This window comes from Rhinatrema bivittatum, chromosome 13 (assembly GCF_901001135.1).
Source record: "Rhinatrema bivittatum chromosome 13, aRhiBiv1.1, whole genome shotgun sequence".
Taxonomy (NCBI): Eukaryota; Metazoa; Chordata; class Amphibia; order Gymnophiona; family Rhinatrematidae; genus Rhinatrema; species Rhinatrema bivittatum.
In genome coordinates, this window is record NC_042627.1 from 8418810 (window position 1) to 8440181 (window position 21372).

At 45.1% G+C, this 21372-nt stretch overlaps 1 protein-coding gene across 1 annotated transcript in view; it reads left to right on the forward strand.

Moving 5' to 3' along the window:
• The window catches only part of LOC115074660 (182 kDa tankyrase-1-binding protein-like), a 75635-nt gene that overhangs the window by 17485 nt on the left and 36778 nt on the right, over nucleotides 1–21372 (forward strand). Inside the window, exon 5 of the mRNA XM_029574321.1 lies at nucleotides 7051–9096. Within this exon, the coding sequence (XP_029430181.1) occupies nucleotides 7051–9096 (2046 nt within the window). The remainder of the gene's footprint in view (nucleotides 1–7050; nucleotides 9097–21372) is intronic.

Below are 21372 nucleotides of genomic sequence, written 5' to 3' on the forward strand. Positions count from 1 at the left end.
TCTTTGTGTCGCTTTCTGAAATGGATCTCTGTGTATTTATTTTAATTTGTAGGCCTCTGCCACGGTTTCGCTGTGATCAGTCTCCTGCACCTGACTTGTCATGAAGCACTGTCTTTCGTGGCTCGCTTTCTTCTCTTTCCCTAGGATTCCCTTTCCCGGTTTCACGTCTTCTCCAGACCAGGAGTCCCATGCGGCTTCATTTTCTGCGTGTCCACTTCGCTCTCTTTCTCGTTCTGTGTGTCTCTCAGCCTCAGAGTACTTGGAAATAGGACATATGGGACCGACTGGGAGTGGATATAAAAGAACAGAGTTGGGGGGGAGAAATGTCTGAGTGAAAGCAGGAAGGAGTATGGGATCAGCATCGAGGGAGGGAGACTGGATGTGAGGCTTGCTAATAGGGAGAAATTGGGAGCAATAAGTACGGTTAAAAAATAACAAAAAAAGGCGTAGGCATGTGCTCCTCCAGCTGATTAAAAGTTCTTCATGCCTCGCTATACTGAGTACTGAGACGCATCTGTGCACGAGTTATCCAACAGGCATTTCTCACCTTAACTTCCTTGTATTTTTATCAAGGTATCATGATCTCATAAGACAGTACGAAGAATTAGGTGTCCTCTCAAACTGTATCAACGTTATTAATAATGCTGTTCATAGACCATATCTTTTGTGCCTTTCTTCTGCATGCTACTTGTCTGACTATTCCATAGACTGCAGCTTTGTGGGGGCAGTGGGTTCTCGAGCACCCCCAGTATTGAGCAGACTCCTTCCCTTGTGTCCAGGGATGGGTAATGAATGCTGCGTTTAGCACCTTCAATCATTTTCAAAAGCTGGTTCCTATGGTCTGCTCGTATGGAGAACCAGCCCTTTTGCCTTTGTCATGTCCCAGATTTCAAATCCACCAGCAAGTCAAACAAGAATCACTCCAACAATTCAACAGTGTAAAAAGATTAAAATTACAAAAGGGCTGGAAAAGCCCCAAACTGGAAGCGTCCTGGTCCTGATGGAGTGCTCGACTTTTGGCTCAAACAGTTGGCATCTATCCACCAAGACCTGGTAAATTTATTCCTGGGGAAATTCTGCACAAAAAAATGTAAAATTCTGTACACTTTATATTGGTCAAAATAAAACAATATACATGACAGTCTTTAAGTAATTCATTTAAAACGTAATACAGAAAAAAAGTTCTTACTTAAAGATGCAGAGTTTTATCCCTAGATGTACACTGTAAGACTGTCTCTTCCACCCTCTCTCCCTGCTCCTGTGGCCAGTCTCACTTTGCCCTCTCAGGCCCCAACTCCTCCACTATCTCTTCCCTCCGTCTCTAGGCTCCATCTCCACTCCCAGAGCTTGACCCCTTTCTCAGTACTGCCCCTCACACAGGCTCCCTCTGTCCCTCTCTATCACACACACACAGACTCCTTCTCTCTCGTGCACACACACACAGACTCATACAGGCTCCCTCTCTCTCTCGCACATACACATTCCCTCATACATGCTCCCTCTCACTCACAAATTCCCTCATACAGGCTCCCTCTCCCTTGCACATACACATTTCCTCATATGTATCTGATACAAGAATGTCGGTATATAAAAATGCAAAATAAATAAATACAAGCTCCCTCTCACTCTCACACACATCTCCTCATACAGGCTCCCTCTCTCTCTTGCACCCACACTCATACAGGCTCCCTTACTCTCTCACACATACTCCCTCACATAGGCCACCTATCTACCTCTCTCTCGCACACACACACCCCTATACACAGGCTCCCTCTCTCTCTCTCTCACACACGCACACATACATCCCTTCACACAGGCTTTCTTTCTCACACACACACACAGAGGCTCCCACTTTCACAAACAAGCACCCTCATTCCTTCACATACACACAATTCCTTTTTTCACACACACCAGATCCCATTCTCTCACGCATATACACACACAATTTCCTTGAATAGGCTGACTCTGTCTGGCACACATCCATGCACCCTCACACATGCTCTCTCTCTCTCTTACACACACACACACACACACACACACCCCTACACACAGGCTTGTAGTCTTACACACACCTCTATGCACAGACTCACTCTCACCAGGACCTACACCATCTTTGCCATGAGCAGGATGGGCTCTGCTCGCAGCCACTGGGATTTGCACCATCTTTGCCATGAGTGGGATGGGATCTGCCTGCAGCCGCCAGGGCCTGCAGCATCTTCGCCACAAGCGGGATGGGCTCCACTCACAGCAGGCTGGAGCCAGCTCCATATTCTGCACAGGAGGGGAATTCTGTGCTTTGCAGTAACACATAATTCCCCCGGGAGTATTAAATGCACAAAGTATAAGGTGCTCATAGCTGCTTCTCCCTACTACCTGTGCTACAGTGGATAACACAGCAGAATAGTTATCAGAATGGAGACGTGCCTTTCCATATGTTCTAGAATAGAGAGCTGCACCACACCGTTTTTCAGTAAATGTCCAAGTTATAATATTTAGGGGCAGTGATGCCAGTAATTCCATGTCACAAGGGACAGACTGAGCCAGTCTTGATTTTACTCTATTGTATTCATACAGATGTACTGCTATCATTTTTTTTTATTTTTATTTTTTTAAGGAAATCATAACTACAAGTCCATCAATACAGTGGGGTAAAACAATGACTGGATTAAACTATCACTTATGACATGGAATTATTGGCAACCCTAGTGAGAGGGAGCACAGGGCAATGCTTCCCAGCCCTATCCTGGTGACCCCTCAGCTAGCCTGGTTTTCAAGATATTTCCAATGAAAATGAATGTCATAGGTTTGCTTACACTGGGTATGCAATATTTGCAAATATATGTCATGCATATTCTTGGAGATCTCTTGAAAACCAGACCAGCTGTGAAGCCTGGTGCAGGACCTGTACCGAGGGCGAGATTTGGAATAGTATAGATATGAGACCTGCAAAAAAAGGAGTGACTTTTTGGATGAAAAGGGAACATGGAGACTGCATACATACATACCAAATGGGGATCTGTTGAATTTACTGGAAACTAACAAAATAGATGGAAATCCATGAAATACCAGCAAAGCTCAGAATATGATATGGGAAAATGCCAGTGACTGTTGCAACCAGGAGGGTGCACGCATAGAGAGAAGAGCAGAGTGAGTGTGTTAAGGACCTCCGAGAGAGGAACTGAGGAGGGTGCATGCATAGAGAGAACAGAGTGAGTGTGCAAGGATTTCAGAGAGAGTAACCAAGGAGGGTGCATGCATAGCGAGAAGAGCAGAATGTGTAAGGACTTCCGAGAGAGTAACTGAGGAGGGTGCACAGCATGGAGAGAACAGAGTGAGTGTGCAAGGATTTCAGAGAGAGTAACCAAGGAGGGTGCATGCATAGAGAGAACAGAGAGAGTGTGTAAGGATTTCAAAGAGAGTAACCAAGGAGGGTGCATGCATAGCGAGAAGAGCACGTGTGTAAGGACTTCAGAGAGTAACTGAGGAGGGTGCATGCATAGAGAGAAGAGCAGAATGTGTAAGGAAGTCCGAAAGAGTAACTGAGGAGGGTGCATGCATAGAGAGAAGAGCAGATTGAATGTGTAAGGAAGTCCGAGAGAGGAACTGAGGAGGGTGCACAGCATGGAGTGAAGAGCAGAGTGAATGTTTAAGGACTTCAGAACGAGTAACTGAGATGGGTATAGTTTAAGTGTAGGGACCTTCATTCTCAATTTTTATTTTTGTTTTCCTGGGAATTTCAATGCTATAACAAAAAAAAAAAAAATTGGAAAATGACTTTTCCCAATAATGCTTTTCCTCTGTGTTATAACAGTTAATTTTTCCACTGATATATTTTTTTGCAATAACATTGAAATTCCCAGAAAAAAATAAAATGAAAACTGAAAATGAAGATCCCTATTTATGTGAGAGATAAAAAGAGGGGGCAAATATGGTGTGGATGGACTGAAATGGTCAGTTTTCTCAATGGAGAGAGGTGGATAGTGAAGCAGTGGCATAGCCAGAACTGATTTGTTGGGTGGGCAGTAAGCATACGGGTCTGAGCCCTACTGGTTGTATGTACTCTTAGCAATAATCCCTTAGAGTGCACCTGACAATTTCTAAGTAGGCTCTGAAGTGGCTGAAAGGCCGAATATAAAAATCTAAGTAAACAGAAAAATAAATAAGACAAATCTGCAATAGCCATCATGCATCACGAGTGACACTTTAAAATATTTTAACTCTATTATTTCAAGCACTTACATTAAAAAATGCCTTATTAATCTGTATTAATTCATTTTATATTTATTGCATTTATAAATACACAAGAATATAATGTAAAAAGCAAAGAACACTTAGCAGAAACATCAAATCCAATCATGTAATAAAACAAATATCAATGTATTCTTTTATGAATCCTATTTCCAGAAAGGCAGAGATCATAATTTAATAAAATAGCAATAATCATATGAACTTAAGATTTGCAACAGGTGCAGAGCAGAACTAGGACAGTTCATATTACAACCCAAAATGAAAAGAAAATTCAAATTCTGGTGTCTCCTCAGTAACAGAAAATAAACCTCTCCCACTGCCAAATACTTTGTGAAGAAACACAAACCCCCTACAAAAAAACAAAAACACATCTAGAATCTTGCCATACAATACCATAAATGCACTAACTCTCAAGATTCAAACAGCAGCAATATTATCTATGAAAAGGCAGCAATGTAAATATTGTACCAGGCCCTAGCACCTACTGGGGAAACAGAACACGCCGAACTGCACTAAATCCCTACAGAGAAACTAAACGCTAGCAGAAATACTGCACCTCAGTTACACAAACAAACACAGACAGACCCTTACTTATACAGAATAAAGGCGTACAAATTAGAAACAGAAACGTGTGTACAAAACTAAAATGGAAAGCCCGAGAAACCAAACTGAACAAAGGAATACTGAAGAAAGAGCAAAATACAAAAATATTAGAAATGTATAGAGGTGTTTAAAATCATGAGAGGTCTAGAACGGGTAGATGTGAATCGCTTATTTACTCTTTCGGATAGTAGAAAGACTAGGAGGCACTCCATGAAGTTAGCATGTGGCACATTTAAAACTAATCGGAGAAAGTTCTTTTTCACTCAACGCACAATTAAACTCTGGAATTTGTTGTCAGAGGATGTGGTTAGTGCAGTTAGTGTAGCTGTGTTTAAAAAAGGATTAGATAAGTTCTTGGAGAAGAAGTCCATTACCTGATATTAATTAAGTTGACTTAAATAATAACCACCGCTATTACTAGCAACGATAACATGAAATAGACTTAGTTTTTGGGTACTTGCCAGGTTCTTATGGCCTGGATTGGCCACTGTTGGAAACAGGATGCTGGGCTTGATGGACCCTTGGTCTGACCCAGTATGGCATGTTCTTATGTATATTCCAATTGCTAAAAATGCAAATTCAATTTTTTTTAATGTTATTTTTGTCTAATCTTATTTTTCTAATCACTTGGTCACACAGTCTCTTTTTTTCCACTTTTCCCTTGTTGGTCTTTTTCTAATTCCTTATTCAGGGTCTCTTTTCTCTTTCTTCTCTTGTTTTCTTCCCTTCCTCCCTCACACACACATATGCCCTTACTCTCAAATGCTCTCTGACAGTCTCTCTCTCCCACTATGGGTAACTCCCAGGACAGGAGCAGGCTGAACCCAGAACAGCTGGGTTACAAACAAAAAACAAGTCTGGCCTGGCACCAGGAATCTTCTGCCTGGCCAGCTACCTCCCCTTCAAAATGCCCACAGGACTGAAAGGCACCATCTAAGACAGGGCAGAACTAAAGCTAGGACAAAACAAAGGGTGCCCACTAAACAAGACAGAACAGGGACGAGCACTACATGACAGGAACCAAACAAGACCAAACAAGAGAAACAGAAGACCATGATGCTGGGACCAATCAGGATACAGGAACAAACAAAGACTAAGAACAAACACCAGAGATACAAAGCTAAGACTAAGCAAAACATAAAAGGCCACAATAATATTGCCAAGTACAGAGCTAAGGCAAGAATTAGGATTAAGATGATCACAAAGCAGAGTGAAGGAGACCAAGATAAGGCAGGGTACTTCGGTGAAGGCTGCTAGTATATTGTGGTAGTGCAGGAAATATGGCCCAGCAGGACCTCCAAGTCATACAACATGGGGGACTGAGCAGCAGGTAATATGGCCCACTGAGGGCCCCTACTGGCAGGAGGTGCACACTGCACACAGATCCTCACACACATAACATGCTCCCACTCTCACAGACTCGTCTCACATACAGGCTCTCTCGCTCACATGCTCCCTCATCCACACAAATGCTTTCATTCTCACAGGCTCTTTCTCTCACTCTCACATGCTCTCTTTCAAAGGCTCCCTCACACACATACACACTCCCTAACAGACTCTCGCTTACATTCTCTCTGGCTCTCACAATCACACACATACACACAGGCCCTCATTCTTCTGGGCCTCTTCTTCAGCTACTGCCAGCCCCCTTCTTGGGCCACCAAGGGATTCTTTTTCTTCTGGGGATGCCATGGGATGGGGTCTGTGGCAGCCCTCCTGCAGGGTTTCTTCTATGGCTACCGGGCAGTGCTGATATGGTGGGCCATGGCCCACCCAGGCCCACTTATGGCTACGTAACCGTAGTGAAGTGCCCCAAGGATCTGTACTGGGACCACTGTTATGTATGCATTAATGATCTGGAAAACAGAGTAAAGAATGAGGTGATGAAATTTGCAGATAACACAAAGTTTAATCAAAGTAGTTAAAACATGAGCAAACTGTGAGGAATTACAGAAAGATCTATAAAGATTGGGACCTGGGTATCTAAACAGCAGATGAAATTTAATGTGGACAAGTGCAAAGTGATGCACATAGGGAAAAATAATTCCAACTATAGGTACACAATGCTGGGTTCCACATTATTGTTCACAGATTCTCAGCTCAGTGTGTGGCAGCAGTAGTCAGAAAAAGCAAACAGAATATTAGGAATTATTCAGATGGAATAGAGAATAAAACTGAGAATATGTTCTTGTGTTCTAGGATTCCACCGACCTGATCACCAACACTTCTGAGTCTCCAGTCGAGATCAACAAAATCAGGCCATCACTACTCACCAGACACATACCAAAAGCTCCTTCTGCATCCTCCAATGGAGCTTCATCAGAGACTTCTGGCCAGGCTCCAGGGCAAAACCAGGGATTTCTGGAAAATGATGTTCCCTCAGACCATGCAATCTCCTCTCTTGCCAAAGTCCCCAGTCAATCTGATTTGGAGAAAAATGTTGTCCCTGATCTGCCTAAAGAGGGTGTTCTTTTTCCAGCAGCCTCAGTGGAATCCTCAATCTCTGACAACAAATCTTGTTCGGAAAGGGAAACCATGTCCATCCCGGCAGTGTCTCCAAGGCCAAGCAAAACCTATTCAGAACCAGATTTTATTCCTGGGCTGCTTGTCAGAGGTGTTCCTCTTACAGCAACAACAATGGAGTCTTCCATACCTGTAGACACCAGCAGAATGGATTTGGAAAAGGAAATTGTATCTACCCCCGTGGCACCTCCACGGCCTTCTAAAGTTAATTCTAACAAGAGTTTTATCTCTCCATTGCTTGTTCACGGGGCCCCTGTTACACACGAGGCAGCAGCAGTGGACATCAGCGAGCGTAGTTCTGAACAGGGAACTGTGTCTGCCACAAATGCACTTCTGAAAAAAGTTGATCCGTCAACTGAGGTCATGAAATTTGCAGACTCAAGGGAAGATGATGACTCCCTCGTGGAACGAGTAAAGACTTTGAAAACAGAACAAATGGCTCCTCCGAGAAAAGACGGAAACTTCCATCCACAGCTGGACAGCAGACGGTTCTCTGAAGGCATGGTCCATCCTGTAAACCCATCGGCAGCAGGAAAGGGGACTGAAAGAAATACAGGGGATATACAGGATGTTTCAGAGCAGACCCTGGCAGGGTCTGACTGGAGCTTGTCCGAGTCTTTCGAGTGGAGTTCCCCATCTCGGAGTATGGAATGGACAAGGAGAAAGCAGAGCCCAACAACCTCCCCCATTGAGGAAATGCCCATTGCCCCTGATCGCCTTGAGGATAAATCGTACACTTCAGAATCTGATATGCGCAGGGCCATCAGGAATGAAGAATTCACTGGAAGTGACCATGAACTGTTGAGGCCTATGCAAGGGTCAACTGGGAAGATAACTAAGCAAGATAGTCTCGAAGAGAAACCTATAGGAATCTCTCATAGTCCCCCTACTAATTGGAACTTGGTGCCAACTGTAGAATTGGCAGGAGAAACCTTGAGGCAATTAACAGCGGACAGTATTGGGATCCTGGCCTCTGAAGATTCTATGAAAGAAGCTAAAGACACAATCATCAGTAGGAAGTCTCCTTGCACGGAAACAGCAGACCATGAGAAGATGCTTTCTACAACAGAAGTAGAGACATTAACAGTTCACAAGGAGTCCCTTGATGAAAGTCCTACAATCCAAATTCAAGGGTTAGGTGTAAACCTGTTTGAGGCAAAGGAATCAAGTAAGATCCGTTCTAAGGCAGCTGAGTTACAGGAGAAATTAGAAAGCTGCCTTCTGGATCCCTTCCTTTGGGAGATAGCTTTAGATAGTGTGAATGCCCATGGAGTCCTGGAATCTATTCACCCTATCTTACAGTCAGAACCTGCGGCAGAAGCTTGTGTGATGTTTAATGAAGTCATTCGTTCTGATCGTGCCGTTCCATCCTGGGAAGATGATTCGTGCCTGCGTGCATCAGAAGTTGGAGCAGGAACATCAATAGCAGTTCCTGATGTGAGGGAACTCAAACCTGGGGAAGGCACAATGAGTTCTTCAGAAGCTACATGGAGCGAAAGGGAGGCACAGATCAGCCACGGGGCAAAAGAACCTCACAGTGCATTTGATGTTAGTGACTTTGACCCAATAAGAAACAATCTAGAGGAGAAGCCCACAGGGATCATGGATTTGGATTCGCATTGGTTGGAAAATCTTCTTTCCCCAGCCCCTGCTCATAGTGATATTACTGAACGAAATGTGGCATTCAGTAGCAGAGATGAAATACCGAGTGAGGGACAAGAGGTAAGAAACAAATCTTAGATCTTTTTTTTGTTGCATGTTTGAACTTCCATGACGGGGTGCACTGGGCTGACACAAAGCTTTGACTATCGCTTGATTGCTCACGACACAATACATTGTGCCATCTTGAATAAGTCACTTAACTGTACAATATCAGTCATCCCAAATCTATCAGATTGTCTTCCCTTCCTCCCGCCTCCCAGATTCACTGCTGGGTCTCCTTGCAAGAGGCCAGGCCCTTCATCCCAGAAAAGCAGGTTGTGCAGTAAATTGAACAGAGCCGGAACGGGCAGACAGCTGCCTCCCCCTCCCCCCCTTCCTCCTCTCCCCACTGAGCATTCCTTGTGCTAGAACAGGAAGCACGTGGAGAAAGGAGGAGTTGGGGTGGTCAAGAGCTTCTGCTTCGTCGCCTTCTTCTGCAGTATTTGACGCTGGCCTCATTTCCTTTACTTTGCTATAGGCTTCTGAGAGCTGCTGGCGGCCACTGTTCCCCTTACTCTGGCCATACTCAAGGCTGCTGCCACTGCTAGGATGGAAGGTGGAAAAGGGGGGGGGGGGGAGCTGCAGAGACAGAGTGTGCACATCCTCTGTCGCTATTTCTGTGGTACCTGCCACTACTGCCATATCCCACGGGCAGATCGAGGAGAGTCAGCACTAAGTGGCAAGACTACGAGAGGGAGATGGAAGAGGAATGGGAGGACAGGGGAGTTAGAGGTGGGTGACGGTGGAGGTGAAGAGAGGAGGTGTGAAGGCAAGATGGGAAAGGGGTGAGGGCAAAATTGGAGAGGTAGGTGGCTGGGTGAGGGAAATAGGATGGAGGAAGTAGAGAGATGAAAGGGTGGCTGCTAAAATGGTCAGTAGTCTTTGTTCTAAAGGCTATGGGGACAGACGGCCAGGGAGGAAAAGATGGAAACAAAGAGGCAAACACCTGGGAAGGATTAGAGAAAGCAGGGGCATTAAAAAGCTGGGAGACAAGTGAGACAGAAGAAAGCAGAGTTGCTTACCAGTAACAGGTATTCTCCTAGGACAGCAGGATGGTAGTCCTCACACATGGGTGACATCATCAGATGGAGCCCAACATGGAAAACTTTGTTCAAAGTGGACACACTGAGCATGCCCAGCACGCCACCATCTACGCATCTATGCGGGGTCCCTCTTCAGTCTTATAATATAGAGTTCACAAAAAATAAAATAACAACCTAAAGAAACCCAACTCTGCTGGGTGAAGGGCAGGTTTCATGAGAACGAACATCCTGCTGTCCTAGGAGAACACCTGTTACAGGTAAGCAACTTTGCTTTCTCCTAGGACAAGCAGGATGGTAGTCGTCACACATGGGTGAATACCTAGCTGCAGGTTGCTCCCAAACATAAGATGGCCAGCACTTAACAGGTGCCAACGTGCACAACAACCAGTGCTGCTATTATACTGGGCGACAGCCTTAACCGAACAAAGGGCCCGAGGCAGGGAAAGTTGGGTTTTATGGCTAAAAAAGATTACGGAGGACCGACTGACCGAAATTACTGTCTCGTCGCCCATCTTTATCCAAACAATAATGAGAGGCGAAGGTGTGGAGGGAACTCCAGGTCGCCACCCTACAGATCTCGTGCCCGGGTACCACACGCAAGTGAGCCACCAAAGCTGACATTGCTCATATAGCATGAGCCTTGACTTGGCCTTCAAGTTGCAGTCCTGCTTGTGTGTAGCTGAATGAAATGCAGTCTGCTAGCCAGTTGGATAGGGTCTGTTTGGACACTGCAACTCCCAATCTGTTCTTGTCAAAGGAGACAAAAAGTTGCGTGGACTAGGGGTGAGTCTCCGTCCAGTCCAGGTAAAAGGCCAGGGCCCTTTTGCAAGCTAGAGTATGCAGGACACGCTCACTGTGAGAGTGTGGCCTTGGAAAAAAGGTGGGTAGGATAATAGATTGAGATGGAACTCCAATCTATCTTTGGTAGGCACTTCGGATGCATACGCAAAACCAATTTATCATGAAAAAATTTTGTGTAAGGTGGGTATGACCCTGCATCTGAGGTGACCACCACTAGGAAGACGACCTTCCAGGATAGGTACTTTAGGTTGCAAGATCTCAAGGGCTCAAACGGGGCCCTCATGAGATGGGTCAACACCACACTGAGGTCCCAGGATACCACTGGGGGCTGTATTAGGGGCTTGAGCCGAAGTAAACCTCACATGAAATGCCCCACAAGAGGATGGAATGAGATGGGCGAGCCAGCCACCCCCTGATGATATGCCCCGATGGCACTAAAGTGAACTCTCACAGGTGGTTTTTAAACTAGTCTCGGACAGGTGAAACAGGTAATTCAGAAGCCTCAGGATGGAGCAGGAGAATGGGTCCAAGCCATTTTTCCCTCACACCAAACCGAGAACCTCTTCCACTTCAGATTGTAAGATTTCCTAGTTGAAGGCTTCCTGGACTCCACCAGGACTTGAGACGCACTGTCCGAAAGGCCCAGGGTCTGCAGGATCATCCGGTTAACATCCAAGCCATGAGGCACAAGACCTAGAGGTTGGGGTGTCGTAGCCTGCCCTGTTCCTGCATGATCATGTCCGGAGTGGTCCCCAGCTGGATCAGAGGCTGCGAGGATATATCCTGCAGAAGCGGGAACCAGATCTGTCATGGCCAGTAAGGCACGATCAGGGTCATGGTGCCTCGGTCCTGTTGAAGTTTCAGGAGAGTCCTCCAGACTATTGGGAGCGGAGGGTATGTATATAGGAGGCCAGTGCCCCAATGATGCTTGAAGGCATCTGAAACCGGCCCACCGACCGCCCTGACCAGGGAGCAGAATCAATCCACTTTCCTGTTGTCCGGGAAAGCAAATAGATCTATGTCTGTGGTTCCTCAAAGACGAAAGATCAGATTTGCCACCTCTTGCTTCGGGGACTATTCATGGGGGTGGAAGGTCCAACTCAACGTGTCTGCCATCACATTTTCTGTTCCTGCTAGGTATACGACTCAAGAGGAGAATGTCCTGTGAGAGAGTCCAGGACCAGATGTGTACCGCCTCTTGGCAGAGGAGGAACGAACCCGTTCCCCCCTGCTTGTTCAGATACCACATTGCCACTTGATTGTCAGTTTGAACCAAAACTACCTTGTTGTCCAAGTAATTCCAAAATGTCCATAGGGCATACCGGATCAGCCGGAGCTCCAGGAAATTGATCTGGAGATGCTGCTCCTATGAGGACTATTGGCCTCCACAACATGGGTGTTATTGATCTGATGCTGTGTTTGGGATCTCATGCTAGGAGTTAGCAATCTGTTATTGATCTGATACCTGATGGAAGGAGCAATCAGATAGTAGTTAGCACTCTGTTCGAGATCTGTAGTTATATATGAGAGATGAGGGTGGATCCTTGGACCAGTGACAGATGACCACGCCCCCGGGGAATGATCCCGAGAGGGACCACCGCTCAGGCTCAAAGTTAGGAGATGAACACACACTAGTTCTTTATTAGACAGTATACTGAACCACCAGCGATGGCAGTAGTGAGCTAGTAAGCCCGGCTGGGCTGTAGTCCCTCAGATACTGGAACAGCGATCCCTGGAGGCTGAGCTGAAGAGAGACTGAGATATAGTGAGTAGGCAGGGTATGCAGATGGTAACACTCATACAATGTCCCAATGAAGCCCATGAGCTAGAAAGTATAGGTCCTTGAGGAGCGAGTACCTGGTTCCAGGGAAAGCTCAGAGAGAAAGATGGTAACTCACTGATGTAGCTGATATAGTTGGTAGTGACGACTTCCAGGCAGAGGAGTATACAAAGCAAGTCTGGGATCAGTGCCCTCGAGGAGCGAGTACCGGTTCCAGACTGTCACCTGAAAAAACAAGGAGAGAGCGAGGCACCCGAGGAGAGGGTACCTCTGGTAAGTCCGAGGAGGGAGAGTAGCTTAGGTAGTGAAACCTTTGCTAATTCGATGTGTTAGCAAATTCTGAGACCTTAAATATCCGTCGCAGGTGATGTCATCTTCGGGGGACGCCCCCGAGGTTCGCGCCAATGCCGGTATTTCAATCGGGGCTGCCCCGCGCGCGTGCCCCTAGGCCTCCAGGAAACATGGCGGTTGCAGCGTCGAGCCGGTCCGGGAACGCCCGAGGACAAGTGGCAGGAGAACGCCGCGGCAGCCAATCGTCCCACGGATGGAGAGGGAGGCGCCAGAGAAGTAAGGAAGGCGGAGAGAGGGCATCGGGCACCGACGGACAAAACAATGGGCTCCCCAACCCGTGTGAGACGCATCTGTGGTGAGAACAACCTGAGGTGGAGAGACCTGGAAAGGCATCATAAGAACATAAGAAATTGCCATGCTGGGTTAGACCAAGGGTCCATCAAGTCCAGCATCCTGTTTCCAACAGAGGCAAAACCAGGCCATAAGAACCTGGCAATTACCCAAACTCTAAGAAGATCCCATGCTACTGATGCAATTAATAGCAGTGGCTATTCCCTAAGTAAATTTAATTAATAGCCGTTAATGGACTTCTCCTCCAAGAACTTATCCAAACCTTTTTTGAACCCATCTACACTAACTGCACTAACCACATCCTCTGGCAACAAATTGTGCTTTATTGTGCGTTGAGTGAAAAAGAATTTTCTCTGATTAGTCTTAAATGTGCTACTTGCTAACTTCATGGAGTGCCCCCTAGTCCTTCCATTATTCCAAAGTGTAAATAACCGATTCACATCTACTCGTTCAAGACCTCTCATGATCTTAAAGACCTCTATCATATCCCCCCTCAGCCGTCTCTTCTCCAAGCTGAACAGCCCTAACCTCTTCAGCCTTTCCTCATAGGGGAACTGTTCCATCCCCTTTATCATTTTGGTTGCCCTTCTCTGTACCTTCTCCATCGCAACTATATCTTTTTTGAGATGCGGCGACCATAATTATACACAGTATTCCAGGTGCGGTCTCACCATGGAGCGATATAGAGGTATTATGACATTTTCCGTTTTATTAACCATTCCCTTCCTAATAATTCCTAACATTCTGTTTGCTTTTTTGACTGCTACAGCACACTGAGCCGACGATTTTAAAGTATTATCCACTATGATGCCTAGATCTTTATCCTGGATGGTAGCTCCTACTATGGAACCTAACATCGTGTAACTACAGCAAGGGTTATTTTTCCCTATATGCATCACCTTGCATTTGTCCACATTAAATTTCATCTGCCATTTGGATGCCCAATCTTTCAGTCTTGCAAGGTCCTCCTGTAATGTATCACAATCTGCTTGTGATTTAACTACTCTGAATAATTTTGTATCATCCGCAAATTTGATAACCGCACTCGTCGTATTCCTTTCCAGATCATTTATATATATATTGAAAAGCACCGGTCCAAGTACAGATCCCTGAGGCACTCCACTGTTTACCCTTTTCCACTAAGAAAATTGACCATTTAATCCTACTCTGTTTCCTGTCTTTTAACCAGTTTGTAATCCACGAAAGGACATCGCCTCCTAACCCGTTCTCTAGGTTGGACAGGGTCTCTCACCACACGAGGAATTGTCGGTGTGGTGATTAAGATGCAAGCTTGAAGGTCCTGGATGGCCTGGCACCACTGAGAGAGCAATGTCTTCTGCGCTCTGCACATGGGCAGTTGAGCAAAAAGTGTGACATGCACCGTCGCCGCCATTTGTCCCAAGAGACACAAGATTTCTTATATTTAGGCCTACCCATATCATCCGTTCATCCTCTTCAACTTATACAAAACGCCACAGCCCGGATATTATTTAATTTAACGCGAAGAGACCATATTACACCAGTATTACAACATCTCCTCTGGTTACCCATATCCTACCGAATTTCATATAAGATACTAACCATAATCCACAATCTCCTACATAATACTGATTCAGTTTGGCTCTGTTCATCACTACGAATATATAAGCCAACAAGACAATTTCGATCAATGGACAAATGTACCTGGAAGTACCATCCATAAAAACAGCAAGTTTAGCGTTAACACACAAACGGGCATTCTCTGTTGCGGACCCATCCTCTGGAACTCTATTCCCAAAGAACTTCGATTGACAGCCAATAAGAAAGAGTTCAAAAAATCCCTATAAATGTATCTCTTTACCCTGACTTATAAAATCAGTTGAATTTTAAAGTAACACTACTGCTCCCTCAACAGTCCCTCATTAGTCAATGTTGGAAATGTAGTATATGTTATGTTTTTTAAATAAATAAATAAAGAAAGAAAGAAAGAAAGAAAGATCTGGTGTGCAAAGATGTGATGGTTGCAAGAGATCGATGCTGCCAGGGTCACAAGCTGTATTTTCTGCTTTTCTGTAAACATTTGGGGCTCCTCAAGAATTAATGGCTGCTCTGGGACAGGCGTTAATTTTTGAGAGTAAAAATGTGTGCATCGGGCACACTTTTTTTTTTTTTTTGCATTGGGGTAATAGCTAATAGCCTTATCAACATGAATTTACATGTGATAAGCGCTATTAGCTACGTGCTTAATTGGATGTGCGTTTTGGATGCACTAACCGCAGTTTTGCAACAGGGGTTATAGATGTGCGTCGAAGCATGTGTTCAGCCGTGCAGTGGCCATAGTTCACAGTACTGCATCAGCCTGCCTGTGGGGTAAATAGGAAAACATTAGCCTATCCTACACAAATGGAGCCAGCTGTCACCCAATCCTCAAGAGCCATAAACAGGCCTGATTTTCATATCCATAATTAACATGCATGAGATACATTTTGCCTACAATGAAGACAGTGCATGCATACCTTTCTCATGCATATTTAATTGTGGATATCCTGAAAATAATTCCTGTTTGTGGCTCTTTAGGACCAGAGCTGGCCATCCCTGCCCTAATTCAGACCAATGTACATGGTTACCTTGTGTTTGAAAATTAGCATGTTTTATGTAGATTTAAAAGTACACACATACCTTTTGTAATTAATCTCCCTACTGAACATGTGTTCCTTTATATGTAAGATTTGGGGAGTCAGTTTTTCATGATTGGACTTCCTGAATTCAGGGGCCAATGTGATAAGCTCCATGTTAAGACTGTGTGCTGAAATTCGGCACGTGGTCTTTTAATGCAGGCACTAAAATAAAAAATGACTCCCAATGTTATAAGCAAATGGTATGCTAATGCACCTGGAGTTAAAAAGTATGCACAAACACAAAAATGAGTGCTCACCACAGGCTCATCAGGCATTTTTAACTCAGATGGCATGTGGGGGGGGGGGGGGGGAGAGGGAGAGTAGCTCACAAAAATGTTTTGTGTGCATAAAGGATTTAAGTTGCACAAATCATGATTTATATTTTTGTGCACACAAAAAAAATACCATCAGCACACAAAGCATTTTTTTCACAGAAATCATATTTATGCACAGAAAGAATGCTTAGTATGTATGTTTCAGGCACATAATTCCTGACTGCAGGTTCTGGAACCAGAACTCCTACTTCTGCACATAGATTTATCACTAGTGTCAAAAACTTTACTCCACCTCTGATCAGAAGTAAACATTTCAAGTGCTAAGAAAAAATGAGTTAAACCAGCACACCTCTCTTCTATTGTGGGAGGGAGGGAGGCGGAATTAATAGCTAATACCTTCATTAGCATGGAATTTCCATGTGCAGGCGCTAAGCAGCATCTTCAATGTTATGTGCACAAAAATCTTTGCTACATTGAGTAGTTTGTGCACAAAAAAACATGCATGTATCTGCAGGTAAAACTGTGCTCTTTTGAGTGCACCTTATTGCATTGGGCCCTCAGTGAGTTGTTTTTTTTAAGAATGACAGCCTGGGAGCTGTAGTTTTGTAGATAAGGTTTGCATTTTGAAAGTTGTAGGGGGTGTTTTAAAATGTGGTTACATTCTGGGATTTGAATTTCAGGCCTCCCTGCCGAACCTGTTATATAATACCTCCGAGTATTGCATTTTTTTTCAGGAGTGCATGTTGGGATTATAGGAATTTTGCCAGCTCTGTTTAGTGCATAAGGTTTGGAATGTATACGGTTTATTTCGGTTATTTTTTTTTAAGTGTTCTAACCAATCAGTTAGAGAAATTAGGCCCTGGAGTGCAATGGCGAAATGTCTCTTCAGTAAGAAAAGTGGGTGTGCTCATCGCTGCCAACCCTGGGAAAGGTGCCTCCACGTCTCTTGGGAGAGAGGAGGGCTCTGAGGTAAGGCAGAAAGAGTTAAATCGCCTGCACCATTACTTGTGATAGTCACGCCTTGTGATAGATGAGACTTGTTGAAGGAGGGGGAGGAGTGAATCTTCAATTGGAAGCAGCGCTGAGGCAATTACAATGGGTTGAACATTACTATCTGGAAAGCTGTCAGACAGGTTTAGGAAGGTGAAGGTAACCTGGCAGGGGCAGAAAGGCACAAAGCGAGGATTGTGTGGCTGCGCCAGGCGCTGAACAGCCGCCCCGGATGCCCGAAGGCTCCCGGCGGGCGCCATGGCCTGGGAAGAGCAGGCCGGAGGGACGTCAGTACTGCAGAAACTGCTGGCCAGCGCCAGCCTGCGGGAGCACGAGGCAGCCGAAGGGCGATACGAGCACGTCACATCCGGCACGCTCGCCTCCCCAGGGCGTCTTGTCGTGGGCAGTTCCTGGAGCGGCGGCGGGCCGTCACGGCGAGCGTGGGAGGAACGTGGCGACGCAGCCTACGTAAGTGAGAGTGCAGCAGGCGCGAGCAGGCTGACGTACCTCCCGCCTTTTTTTTTAAAATATATTTTATAGTGGGGAGACGACTTTTTTCTCGTTAACTTTTCCCGGAAACACGAGGGAGGCACAGCCCAGGCATGTTCTGAAGAAGCAGTGATTAATTATATCGCGCTTTGCCCGGCCCGGACTGCAGGCCTCTTGCTTGCGGTTCCCCCACCAGCCCTTGTTTTATGTGTTTGAAGCCGAGACGTTTTCAGCTTTGGCTTGGAACCTGAGCGTTAGCGAACTCGGTGCAGCTTGGCCTGCTCCTTAGGTCCCGCAGCCAGCTGCTTACGTGAATCGCATCGCCTTTTCCATTGCCATAGTTACCTCCCTATAACTCCTAAAATCACGTACATCTTCCTCGTTAGTGACTCAACAGGTTGAGCGGAATGTGAGGATTTCGTGTGAATAGTTGTGCTGAGATGGGGACAGCTCACACGTTGGGCCTTAGTGCTGGTAAAATGGAAGTTATAGCGCAGATATTCCAACCCTTGTCTGCAGCAAAACAGGGGACTCCCAAAACTGCACATCCAAACCTAACGGTGGACCTGGAAATTTGATTAGCAATTGGCTTGGTGTCATCCAGTTGGATTGAGATAGTCCTGGTTTTACTGTATTGCATTTAGGACCTCCATTCTGCTTTCCTTCAAGATATCACAAGGAAATCTCATGTACATGTTTGGCGGGGCGCGCTAGTCGCGACGGGGGAGGGGGGTGCTGCGCGTGAGGGGGGGGGGGGGAGGAGAAACGGGAGAGCAAATGGGAACGCAGCGATTTAAATCGCAGCGCACCCATTGGCTGGGGCGAGGCTAGGCTTGCTGGGAGGCAGTAACAGCTGGGGCAGTTGTACGCGGCGCCCGGGGGAGCAGGGCGCGCGGGGTTCGGCGTCCCACCCAATTGTGTGTTACTTGTACGGTTGTGGTTTATTTTGGAGTGTAATGCGTCGCAGTGGAGGCGGTAAACCCGAGCCCAAGTTATGTTGTAATAATGTATTGTTAAATGAGATTGGGAGGGGGAGGAAGAGTCCCCTGTAGTTGGGGGGGGCCTGCTATACGGGACAGCCGGTGAGCGAGGGGCTAAGCTCAAGGCCGAAGCTTACCCTCGCTGGGACGAGGTGGGGTAAGCAAAAGGGGGGGGCTTATTCCTTAGGCCTTATCACTGGAATGTGGTGGTTGAGGCGGAATAGGAGGCAAATAAAGAAAAGGGGAGGGGGTTTTGGATTGTTAATTGTAAGGGCTCAGGTAATAATAATAATAAACTGCAGCCTTTTCTAATGCCATTAAGTCATTGTATTTATTGGTGCAAGGGAAGGGGACCAAGGGATGATCTCGCATCCCCGTATTAACAGTGAGGTAAAACGGATTGGCTCAGCCTGATGCATGACATGGAGCCAGTTCGATAACCACTGGACACGTTTTTTATAGGCAGATGTAGCATTGCAGTAGTTCTCAACTCTGGTCTTTATGGCCCCCTTTATAGGTCTGTTTTTCAGGCTGACTAAAATATGCTAAAATGATACAGAGGCTGCAGGCATTTTATAAACTAGCAGACCTATTGACATAAGCTTTCAAGAACAAGGGTCCACTTTGTCAGATGCCTCAGCCCCTATCTTAAGACCTAAGGCGTATAGCTATCTTTCATGGATATCTATAAAACCAGAACCTTTGGGATTCCATGAGGATTATATTTGTCTGTCTACAAGTAAAGCTCCAGGGAGTCAGCAAACCAAAATAATCTAAAAGGGAGGCAAGATGGTGTGCAAATAAATGTATTTTCTATCCCTGCTGCATCATGACTATGGACTCAAGCTGTGAGAAGCAACAGATCTTGGGTTTTGATTTTAAAATACTTTTATTTTGGGGAAGGGGAAGGAGTGCCTGAGATTGTTAGACCTCAGAAGTGGACATGAATGAAGAGTTTGGGAAGCTGGAGCTTTAAATGGAAGGATTAACTGAGGATGGACATGTCACCTCTTGTGATCAATTGTGAAGGTGTCTTGGACACATTCACCTGTTTAGTTAGAATTTATTTTTTTAAAATCTTTTTTGTTGTTTTTCTTTTAAGTTCAAAATAGGCAACAAATTGCAGTGCTTTCATCATTACTAAACCTAATGCTGCTGCTTTCTTTAAAAAAAAAAAAAACAAAAAACTATTCAGATGATGCTTTTATCAGTGCTCTGATCAGAAGACCACAGTACATTATTTTCAAAGCTAAATTAATTTTTGTTGTGCGATAGTTGTTGTCAAATCTTTTCTATCATGGTTTAATGCTCGCCTTTTTTTAATAATCTTTTATTGAATTATAAAATGTGCAATACAAAAAGAAGAATTGCCTGTCACCATTATCGCGTATGACAGGAAATCATATATCCATTTCAACAGTTTAAGAAAATTGTTATAGTACTTTTCTTATTACTCGAAGTTATTAATATCCACATCACATAATTTTTACACCTCAAATTCAAGACCAGTTCATATTAGAGGTGGAATGTACTAATTATTACTGTCATGTTTATAACTTGTTGATACAAGTGTCTTATAGTGACCATGGCCAAGGGCTCATACAGAGGAGTTAGGGGTTACTCAGTCTCGGTGGATTGAGGAAGGCAGAGCGGGATAGATTGGGAATAATGGGATGGGGGGGTGGGGGAGCAGGAGGTCAAAGCTTTCATTTATTTTTTTTCTTTCAGCTTCATTTCCTTTGATGGTTTGGGTGTCTGGCATCCAAGATTATTTAAGAACATTTCTGCCTAAACAAGCAGGGGTGAATTAATCACGACATGTGGTTGACCTCATCCAATGGCGCCGATCAGACCTTTCTCAGCTCATAGAGCTGCTGTTGTACTGGGCATGTGTGGGAATTCCTGTGAAGGCGTTGCTTTGTGAGCTTCCTCAGTCTTTTTTTTTTTTGTGTCCAAGCCATAGCAAAGACATATATCTTTTTGATCCAGGAAATTTTTTTCCCACTAATCATTTTGCAAAACCATTTGATTTTTTTGTTGCCTTGCTGCTTTAGCAGCTACCCAAACAGCACTTTTCAGTGTGATTATTAAAAAAAGATTTCTTCACAGAATGCCTGGTCGCAAGAAGCCCACAATGAATGGTTTCAAAGATTGTATATGCAGTAGAAAAATGTCCATTATGGACATACATGACAGCTGTTAACGCTGTCTTGGTCTGGACTATGACCAAGTGAACTGCTATCATTGTGGCCACATTTCTGCACAGTCACAATTCAGGGCCTGGAAAATGGAGGAACTGCGTAACATTCTGATGAGCCACTGTGATCTACCTCTCAGAGCGGGGCCTCTTCATGGAGATCTCCCCGGTTGGTGGAACAGGCTGGATTTTTGAAATCTAGCAAACCAAAAACTAAGAAGAAGAAATGCTCAGCAGAGTTGCATTGATCAGCACCATCAGTGCATGGTGTGTCTTCCTTTGGTCCCAACTCTGTCGACCCATGAAACACTGGCACCTTGGCTTCATTGATGCATGGGTCTTCATCAAAGCACAAGATAGCATTGTTGACTTATTAAGCATCACATACTCCTGGACTTGGTACACTGTGTACCAAGTCCAGGAGTATGTGATGCATCAAGGCT